General features: G+C 43.5%; 1 protein-coding gene across 1 annotated transcript in view; it reads left to right on the plus strand.

Moving 5' to 3' along the window:
• Positions 1-10,837, plus strand: part of PGBD5 (piggyBac transposable element derived 5) — a 72,017-nt gene extending 61,180 nt beyond the window's left edge. The window contains exons 6-7 of the mRNA XM_075748666.1: positions 1,205-1,310; positions 2,801-10,837. Coding sequence (XP_075604781.1) covers positions 1,205-1,310; positions 2,801-2,996 — 302 coding nt within the window. The 3' untranslated portion in view covers positions 2,997-10,837. The remainder of the gene's footprint in view (positions 1-1,204; positions 1,311-2,800) is intronic.
• Positions 10,838-11,172: the final 335 nt, after the last annotated feature.

An 11,172-nucleotide genomic window follows, 5' to 3' on the forward strand; every position in this document is an offset into this window, starting at 1 on the left:
GCTTCTCTAGACCTGGAGAAAAATAATGTCGTGCCTGGGCGACAGTAGAGATCCTCACTAGAGAGTGTAGCATAGACATGGAGCAAGAGGTGGTCCATACCCTGGAGAGCTGACCATCAAACTCTGCAGGAACATAAAGTCAAAAGTTAGGGAACAGACTCCAATACTGTAAGTTTGTCTTACTCATCCTTCCTTCCTACAAGGAGCTTCCCCCAGATAGGTAAAACACAGAGGACAGGAGTGATAAAGCAGAGAAGAGCTAGGGGAGTTTCTTGGGAGAGCGTTGGACTCCTAAGTATTGCTGCAGTGTAGGAGAATGCCAGGTCAAAAATGCACCATGTGAGGGAATGGGGCCCGTTCTTGGAGTAACCTGCTCGAGGCACTGCATTTTTGTCCATGCCGAGAGTGGCTGGTAGGGAGCTGCAGGGAACTTGTCGCCTTACCACAGATTTCTGCAGTAAGCAGGATAATCATCCCCCATGATGAGCTGAATTATCAGGACAGGAACCATCACTTTCAGGCAGAGAAACATGTGCTTAGCTCCACTGAGCAACCTAAGTGTACAGCTGAGCTCTGGCTCCCCACAGCAGCGAATCTGGCTGCTTCTCATTTCAGAGGTACTGTGGCTGTAGCACCTTCAACTCACCCACCAGCATCACCTCTGACTTGACTGGGTTTAGCCAGTTGGCTCCTTCTTACTGTATTTTTTTTTCTTTGTCAATTAGCACCAGGTGGAGTGAAGGTACTGTTGCTCTTGGCCTCCATGGGTGGAGATAAGCAAAGGGTTTTGATTTCAGAGAACTTATTTGAGACCTTCAGAAGAACTCAAAGCATAAAATAGCAAGTCACAGCTCTAGAGGTGACCACAACTCACTGTGAATCAACAGAGAGACTGATACTGTCTGTAGGGGGCTACTGTGGGACTACAGCAATGTGTGGTTTTTTCTGAACATATGGTAAAAGTGTTTGTGTCTAACGCCTTTTCATTTCCAACTGAAAAATGATCCCTCTTCTTCCCCTTCCACTTGCTCAATGTACTACCAATCCAAAAAAAAAAAAAAATCAAATTAGCATCTCTGTTACAGATAACCTCACAGTTTTAGGGCAGAAGCTGTCAATAAGGCTTATTTTATAATAAACTGTATCTTTTAATTGCTAGACCTATGATGTGCATTTAAAACTTCTATGTTTCTAATTGATGCAGGAGTTATAATTAAGAGAAAAAGCGGAGAAATTCCATGCCCGTTGGCGGTTGAAGCCTTTGCTGCTCACCTTAGCTATATCTGCAAATATGATGACAAATACAGCAAGTAAGTAAGAATATGTGCATGCATATATGTATGTGTGTGTGTGTATTTCTTTCGCTCCTCCGCTGCTGCGGTGTTTGAGTTCTCCATGTTGACCTGCAGCTGAGGGCCCGATCCTGTTTGCACAGAATTAATCTCTGACAAACTCCCTGTTTCAGTCAAAGATCAGAAGCTGGCTCTCCCCAAGGGCAAGAGCTGCATTACTAGTGCTGTTTTGGCTTTATCTACCCATCTAGGAGTCAAAAGATATATTTGACTTATGTTCTTAACATCTTACAAATGACACCTAAGAAGTATTGGGAAGATGAGCCAGCAGGCTGCTGTTTTTGACCACATCATATTGAAGACTAAATAGAGAATTCAACAAGGGTCTACCTGCCCCACACCTCTCTCAGGCTCAGCTTTCTACCCCTATCAGCAGATGGTGTTTAAGTGATTATCTGTCCTGGTGATATTTGTGTCACCAAGAGCCAGTTCAGTTGGGGATCTAGATGATCTGGAAGAGCAGAATGTAGATCTTTCGGCTCCTGAATTCCAGTTGGGCTCCTTCAGTGTTAGCAGGGAGAAACAGAAATGAGTAAGAACAGCAGCATTGAAGCTTGGCTGTGGGAATAGCAATGAGGTGCAGATGATTTCAAGAACTAAAAATTGAGGAGAGAGAAAAAGCAGCAGGGATTTTCTAGGCGAGTTCTGGGCAAGGCAGCAAGAATTCAGTGGAAGAGATGAAAGAGGAGGAGGTGGTTGCTGGAGACCGATGTTGGGATCTGATCTGAGGAAATCAATACGAAAAAGAGGTGAGGTAATAGATTTAAATGGTTACTAAAAAAAAAGAAAGTAGGAAAATGGGAAATCTTATGACTGAAGAGCGAATATTCTGGCAGTCCTAGAATTAGTCAGAACCTAAATATAAGGATGTCAATCCTTTCTAGTTCTGCCTTATGGAGAAGTGCTCCATATACCAGCACTGCACGCTCCGACTCTACCCCCACATCCTCCCACCTACTGTTGACAGCAGCAGAAATCATTCTTTGCTCTCAATAGAGATAAACAAGAGGAGAAGCATCAGCAGTCTTCCCTAAACTGTAACATGTGCCTGAGGCTTTTTTTTAGTTACAAATCGAAGGGATTCAGACCCATAGCTCCCATCACGTGGATGTTTGTCACCGGTAAGCTCGAGGAGTCTGTATGGGTACTCTTACTTATATGGAGTGGTACAGAGGTGAGAGTGTTGCTGAGGTTTTGCTTCTGAGAGCATGGAAGTCTGTTCTTTTAGACACTATTAGAAATTTCCAAAATTGTGCAAATTAACTATAAATGACTGTCAAATACGTTGTACAAAATTTCTTAAGATGATACTTGCACTAGGTATTAAGTCCTGGGACTGCTTCCCCTTTGGGACTGCAGAATCTTTATCTGGGGTTATTTCTTGTATCCCAGCTGCAAGTGTTTGGCTGAACAGTGCTTTTCCCTCCCCTTTTCTCTTGGTTCTTTAGGTATTTCATTTCTCACAAACCAAACAAGACCTGGCAACAAGTATTCTGGTTTGCCATCAGCATCGCTATAAACAATGCCTACATCCTCTACAAAATGTCAGAGGCCTACCACGTGACAAGGTATAGCCGCGCACAGTTTGGTGAAAGACTTGTAAAGGAGCTTCTGGGCTTGGAAGACACCTCACCCTCCCATTGATGTGTTGTTAATGGTGGCGTAGGCAGGGGGTGGAAGGTAAGCGGAAGAAGATACCACACCTGGAATGGCAAAGCAAGGAACTCGTGACACCACCAGTGCTGTCCTTATCCAAAAATGCCAAGTGATGCCACTAGAGAGGCGGAAACTTTGTTCCTAGTAGCAGCTGGAGGCAAACATGTCCTGCAGAAAGTGCCGCTGGAAAAGCTGACACAAAATTACATATGTGAATGCCCTGTAGGAATCCGTACACCAGAAACAGACTTAAATTAGTCGTCAGCTCCATACTATTTGTTGAACAGGGTCATCTTGTAAAGTTCCTCTTGGGCTAAGAGCTTGTCCTAAGCTGACACAGCTCAGCAGTCCTAGGTGGGCATTACAGAAAACTCTATACCTTACTTGGAGTTATTCAATTCTGGGACGAGCAACGTTAGCCTGCACCGTGAGCTGTGGTTGAGAGCGCCTGCCGTCCTGCAAGGCATCACTGCTGTCCTCCCAGTGTGCTCAACAAAGCAGTTCAGGTACACAAACACTGAAGCAAGCGTATTGACAAACAAAACCTTCACAGGCAGACAGCCAGGAACTGAGGACCAGTTAAGACTTTTTCTTTCTGTCTTTTTTTTTTTTCCCCTCTTTGTTTTTATTAATGTAATGTAAGGCAATTTGATCCCAGTTAGAACACAGCAAAATTAGGAGAAACCAAATACATTAGTGAATTTAAAATGGAAATACATTACATTGATTTTCTTTTTTAACCAGGATGAAACATTTTATACACAAACAATACTCTAAGTATTAACAGTGAGTAAACCAGTAAGTAATACTGCCTCACATCTTAACTGCCACGGTCAGTGTACAGGTGAGAAATCAGAGTATAACAATTATATTTTTTCTTAATTTCAATTGTATCTTAAATGTTGCTTAAAAATCTAATGTAATAGACTGTTAAGTTTTTAGGAACAACAATTTCTTTCTTTTTCTTTTGTAACTGTCAAGACTTTTTTTGGTCCATTTTAGAACTCCATTTGGCACACAGTTGGCAGGAAAAAAATAAGTGACTAATAGCAGTGTGTTTCCCATTATCGCTGCGGGGTGTTCTGTAGAAATTCTTCTTGTTACAATTCAGGGCTTGTCACAGTAGTTGTAATTAGGCAGATTACATGTTTAGCAAAATAACATAGCATTGTGTTTTACAAAAGAAAGAAGTCCAGTTGCAACCAGACCTTAAACCTCACTAAAACAGAGCAAGCCCAAAGAATTCTCCTGTTCTGAGTAATGTGATAGAGGACAAGCATCGTCATAAGCTGGTGCCCATGGCTAAAACACCACATTTTGGTGCTGGTGGAACCTAAAGGCCGCTGAAGCTTTGGAAAACATTGCCGAGAGAGGGAGGTATGATTGAAACAGGGGAGGATTGATACTGAGGTGAAATACTACCCTGCCCTCTACACAACATTGTTGATTTCACTCAACAACTCAATCAGCAAAAACCCTCTGTATTCTAAAGGTTAGCAGTGATGGACACAAACATAATTGCATTAACTTACAGGGCAGAAGCTATGTAGCTTAGAGGACCAGCTCGTTTTAGGTCCCCAAGCCTGAAAAGTTTTACTGAAGAATTACTCAAGAGGAATGGAGCAATTGATTGATCAGTGTAAACCTCACCAGGTTATATGTATCTATCTGGCAAGAGACGATAGAGGGTAACCAACATGAATTTGAGAACTCCCAGATTTCATCATTATGTGATGTGCAAATGCATAGCATGTAAATCATAACAGAGGAAGAATCCAGCCTGGGCTAGTAAATTACTGACTAGCCCAAAGAGCATCCTTGCACTGACGTCCTTCTATTTCCACCAAAGTCTTATTGTTTTGGAGTAGACTTAGAGGCAGGTCTCACCTGGTTGCAGGGAGAGTAAGGAGATGGCCAACTCCATGGTGGTTCTGCTTGCAATACAGCCTGGAGACTGTCCCGCACGTCCTGCTCTGCCTGCCGGCTGCATGATGTGCAGCAGTGGGTTTCCTAAGCATCCCTCTTCACTTCTCAGTCCACAAGGTCTCCACCCAGGAAACATGGGAGAAAAGACAAAACCTTGTGCATTGAGGCCTCCTAGCCTCGAAAGGAAGGAGAGCATTTGTACCACTCTAGTCCTTGGCAATGCCGAGGAGCCCAAGGATGAGTTCAAAACGTCTTGGCCCTGCCGAGAACTGAGACCCCCTCTCTTCAGACTCCGTGTGTGGTAGCTGGCTCTTGTCAGTCTTGTAAGTATTCAAAGGGGGAGAGGAGCTAGCGTGAGGCATGAAAAACAAATGTTCAGCAATATAAGGCCACGGTTTCTTTTTTTTTTTTTTTTTTTTTTTTTTTGCGGGGGAGTTCCACAGAGGTACCTAAAAGCAAGTGGTGTTCTTATCGCTCCCTGCTTCAGACAATGCCAGCCTATATTGCAACAGAAAGAGTAGCTACAAGGTCATTATGTCGTGTAAATTTACGCGGTAGTCGAAATTGGGGCAGTAAGGAAAGGTCTGGCTGGAACTTTTCTGATGGGACAGCTTGAAAGAACAGTAGCTGCTGGGAGCCCAGCTTCCTTACACTCCCCTGCAATGCCGGAGCATTGGCAAGGTGCACGTGCCCCCAGCAGAGGTGGGCAGGTTTGCAGGACCTCCTTGGAGCCACGTGGCACTTCTGAGGAGTAAGCACAGCACTCTCCAGCTATGGCGTAGCCCCCGAGATAGATGTGGAGCCCTTGGCCAATTGCTACGTTGCTACATATGCTTAAAGGCTTGGATCCAGGCCATGCCTTTTCTTTTTTCAGGAGACAGTAGGTCCAAGGCCTTGGAATGTTTAATTTTCCACTAACTTATGCTGTTAATTATGTGGATTACTTGAGCTAAAATCATGAGGTCCTGCTTTTTGCCTCAGGGACTGGGTCCTGAGTAGTTTTCCCTAGAATTGGTGTTGACGGGGGATTACACAGTGGCTGACTATTACAGGGAAGATGCTTTAGTCTCCTTTGTAAAGGAGAAAACTGAAAACAAAATTGTAGCTTTGCAATGAATTTAATTTTCTTAGCCTTAACCATCCCTCATCGTTTTGAACTGGTGCCCTAAACATGCACAAACATTCCATAAGTAAGCAAGAATATTTATATATATTTATATGTACAAAATGTCTGAATTTTGGCTCTCAAAGCCAACAAGCAAAAGTCACCAAAGCATAGTCTGTATCCACAAATGACTATTCCACCTCATCTTCTCCATGTATTGACTGGGAGTGGATAGGGCTGGGGAAAGTTAAGATTTTCCTCCTTGTTGAAAAGCATCTTGCACTTTCTCTATGTTACTACAAACAGGGCAAAGTAATTAAGGAAGAAATTGAATCATTTTTAAAAGGCAAAAGTTTGTTAACTGCAGCTCAGCTTCTGTAGCATTTGCTTTACTGCAAACTGGCTTACTCAGATTTGGTTCCTCACCTGCTTGTAACATTAAAGCTTCTCCCTAGTTAAAGGGGGGAAAAAAGGGGGGGGGTAGTCTCAAAGTAGTGCAAGGATGCTAGTTATAGTGTGTGTGTGTGTTAATGGTGCGATGGCTTGTGAAATGATAGCAAGGTTGGGTTGGTTTTTTTTGTAGCCTTGAGACAATCTGGGTAAGAGATCTTAAAGCTCAGCAGTAGCTGAAATGTCAACCAGGTCACAGAGGAACGTCTCTAAATTTTTCCGGGGAGGGGGGAGGGGGAAAGGTAGTTTGAAGCTGGAGTAGACGAGGGAGCAGCAAGGCTCATTTCTCTGCTGCTGAATTGAATTTTCATTCACACATACTTCTGACAACTGGAAATTACTTATTTATGGTATGCAAACTTTGTTTCAAAGAACCGAGACCATCAGTAAGACATACTGACCACCTTCTATGCACAGTACTTCTTTCAAGGTCTGTCACGCCACGATACATTCTTGGAAAGCATTTCTTTTCCCAGTGTGTAATATAACACTCACTAGAGCTTAGAAGCCACTGTGAAATGGTTTCCGCTGCTGTTGTCTCCGTTGAAAAATGCTTCAAGGGCTTGCAGAAACGCTGCCACTTTGTACTTCAGCCCATTTGTGCACTTGACACTAGGGCACAATTTAAAGAAATCTCATCTCTGTTTTCCATTTCTATTCTCTAGCCTCAACCCTTCTACATTTACAAGGTAGTCCGAGAATCCAAATTTATAGAAGTCTCAGTGTCCCTGATGGGTACAACTTTGTTTTCTTCAGACAATTCCTAGAGAAAAATGAATTTAGCGGTTTCCAGACTGACATTAAGGACAGCAACTCAGAACAGCATTCCCATTCTTTATTTCCAGCTACACTTCCGTGACTTTTTTTTTTCTTTTTTGGCTGAAGACTTTTTTTTTCCTTCTAACATTTATTTAGTAGTCTTTCTTGAGGTGGTGAGTAGCGAAAGAAGCCTCTGATATCTCGGTCATACATGTCTTAGTCTCGCAGTCCTGGAGCTGATTTTAGTGATGAGTGGGGGATTATGCTGTATTGATAATTCGGCCCATCTGTGCTACTTTCCATGCAAGGACTGCAACCTCAGCACTCATGAGACATCATTAGCTCCTCAAATAGGAGCTTCCCCTTCCCTAATCAGGCACCAAGGTACAGCACAGGTAAGGGAGTGATGAAATTGTAGAGTGGAATTCACGCCTCTGCTGCTTAAGTCCATGTTCTGCATTTTCAGTGACTTCGTTCTTGTTCAAATGCACTTTTCCAGACTAGATATAAAAGCATGCTGAACATCGTTCCAACCTGAAGTAAGGGCACTGGGACTTCGTCAGCACAGGTTCCTTATTCTGTATAGGCTGGTATGAGTCAAAAACCGAGTTGCACTGAAGGTAAGAGAAAATGGGATAAAACACAGCAGCCCAGCCTGCCTAGAGGAGCTTAGAGGAGATAAATGGAGAATCTGAAGCTCTGCTATAGTCCAGTAATCAATGTGAAATTCAGACAAATAATTACTAAGACTGACTTGAAAAACATCACTGAGGCTTAGATGGAATATGAAGTCTTCCATCCATCTCTGTTGTAGAGTTTGTTGCTAGGACTGATGTAAGATTAGTTGTTTCTAAAACAAGAGCTCATCTCAGTGTGGTTGAGCAAAAGACTGTTAGCAACATTTCACAAAGGCAAGGAAAACATGGATATATTTGGCCTGACGTTAACTAGGATATTTTGCACAGACAGATTACATCATCATCTGCTTAAATACAATAAGGTGTCATCAACCTATCATCATCAGTGCTACTTGATGTATATTCCTTCTTGGGACAGTTCTTCCCAAACCTACCTTTGTTTCCAGAAGCATTAGGAACTGGAACAGCCTCCATATCATCATCTCAATCTTGAGGAACAGTTGAGACTATCTGTGCTTTGTACAAAAAGGGTCTCTTCCTCTTCTTTTGAGACAGGGCTTCGAGTCTTCAGAAATCTAGCCTTGGAGAAGTTTCCTGCCCTATGCTTTCCTTTGCTTCCCTCATTCCATGGATTTAGAGCGCATCCAAATCGTCCCACAGGTTCTTGGTCAGGCTGGAAGAGGTGACAACAGAGAGTTGACCTTTCAGTTTATTTTTGTAGTATTACTTTGCTGATCCTTTCTGCTATTTTGCAAGTCTCAGATGAAACAGGGTATTGCTTCTGAAGCCTATACTAATTGCAATCACTGTGAAGGTGTTGCCTGCTTTGCCCCATTAGTGCTGCCCGTCAGGTTTGTATGGACCCAAAACAGGTATCAGCATCACCACGCCCACTGCTCCCGTTGGAACGGCTGTAACATTCCTCAGCTCTGGATCGCTGTCAAAGAGGGGCCTTTGACATGGGCTCAGAGTTTTTTGGTGTTTTGGCTTTTCTTCTTAAACCCCTTCTACTCCAATGGGTCTGGTGACCAGCTGTTAGGTATCACAAAAAAGGCCTTAAGTGGTAAATCCCTTTTGTATCACTCTTCTGAAGTAATAATTGCTTGCATTAGATGTCAAGGTGGTCCACACGATGTGTAGTGCAAAAATCTTACCCATGAAAACGTCACGCTGCAAAAGTGCTCATTTGATGTAAGTGCAACAATCCTTGAATGCGTGGGGGACCTGGATGAAGAACCTAGTGGGAAAGGACAGTAACGCCATCCTTTCGGGCCACAATGTGCAGGACCTGATTGGATAAACAAACTGGGGAGAGGTGAGGGCAATTTGGGACCCGAGCTCCTTGAATAAACAGGCTTCATAGTCAAGCCAGTCTCATCGGTTTTACTAGGGACGGGAAGATGCCAGGCCCGTAGAGTTTGCTCCCAGCCCTGGCACCTCTGTTTCTAGAATAAAGAGCCTGGCAAATGCTTTCACTCATCAAGTATTTACAGCGTGCTCTGGACTTCAAACTGAGAATTTTGTCCTATTTTCACTAGTTGTTACCAAAAAAACCCCTCAAAAACCTAGAAACCAGAAAGCAAAGCCCAGTACACTAGGTTCATCTGTCCAAAACCCCAATCCACTTGGTGTCAAAGTGACTTTGTGGTCTTGTTCTCCAATTAATCTGTGTCAAGGTGTATGCAAAACGTGACTGCTGAACAATCCGTACCTCTCTATGAACTGGAGTTACTCATTTGATGGAAAACAAATTGCAGGTCTCTTGGACTTATTTTGCAACCTGGATTTTTCTTCTAGATGTAGGGTAAATCTTTGCCTGGCATTTCAGTACTGAAATTAAAAATAACTTGACCGTGTGGTCTGGGGTGAGATTAAAGGTAGCAAAACTCAGGCTTATGCCCGAGATTAATCTGATCCCGTATAGGTGAGGCTAATCAGCACATTCTGATACAAGGAGGAGTTTAAGGGGAAGAGCAGGTCTGAGCAGCAGAGGGAAGTTCAGAGGTTGGGCATGCAGAGGGAGAGGAGCCAGGTGATCCCCTCTACCCCTCAGCTTTCTGGCATGTGTACCCCCCTCCCCTGCTGCCTTTGCATTAAAAGGAAAAGGCTGGTGTTTAACACAGCCGGTCTGTGCAGCTGCTTTGGCAACGTCAACCCTGCTTTGGCTACACCCCTGGCCTCACTCCATGCCTTTCCTTCTACTAAACTTGTTCAGTAGTCGCCAACCCCGGAGTCAAAGCTCTGCTGCGCCTCAGCACAGCGTGGAAGTGACAGGCTGAGGAAAGGCCACAGTAGAAACAGGAACAGTGGGGATTCTGGAAAAGGAATCTCCCCCTCTACATTTCCTTTTCATTTAATTTTCAACGTGCGCAACTTTTACATTCCATCAAATGCAGTGACGGTACCAAACGCAAGCCAGGCCTTAGCTGGCCGAGCGCTTTCAAGATGACTCCATTGGGCTGTGCTCACAACATCAGCGACTGCAGTTCTGTTGCAAAGTTCCATGTTCTTTATAATTCTAAAGATTTCTGTTGAAAGTGTAAATTCCAGAGGTAAAGCATACACTGCAATTGCTTTTTATTTTTCCTTTTTTTTAAAAAAAAAAAAAAATATAACAACTTCTCGGAGCAATTTTGTAACAGCCAAGTCTTTCAGGAAATGCAGGTGTGTGACCTCTTCCAGGTGAGAGACACACAACTGTGTTTCTGCATGGGACAGGGAACTACTTTTGTGACACTGGTTTTGTTCTACACAAAGGCACGCTTGCAATAAATTTTTACAAGTTTTGTACACCATGAGCTAAACTCTGAGTTCCAAAAATGTGAAGTGTGGCAACAATAACAAAATGGATTTATAGTATCACTCTGATATCTTGTCATGTGATTTTATTTCTTCAACAAAGTTTGTTTACAGTCAACAACTTTGAAATACAGTCAGATATATTACCGGTTGCTTTTCTGTCTCGTTCTTTTCTGGAATAGGTGGGGAAGATGTTTGGTGGTCCTCTGGGGCTGTCGGGTGAAAGGACGTGCAGAAGATACTGCTAGATAAATGACAGGTTCTCACTCTATGACCATTAGAGGCAAAAGTCCGACATCTTTATCCAGCTGTTGAGCACAAAGGCGTTTTCTTTATAAAGAACTGAGATTAAAAAGCCTTTCAACATGGTCTGCGTACAGGCACAGGAAGGGGAACTGCTGCCCCCACACCCTCGCCCACCAACGACGCTGCCCAGCCACCACGGGGCGGGGAGGGGGGGACACAAGGGCATGGGTGGCTGTCCCAG

This window comes from Balearica regulorum, chromosome 3 (assembly GCF_011004875.1).
Source record: "Balearica regulorum gibbericeps isolate bBalReg1 chromosome 3, bBalReg1.pri, whole genome shotgun sequence".
Taxonomy (NCBI): domain Eukaryota; kingdom Metazoa; phylum Chordata; class Aves; order Gruiformes; family Gruidae; genus Balearica; species Balearica regulorum.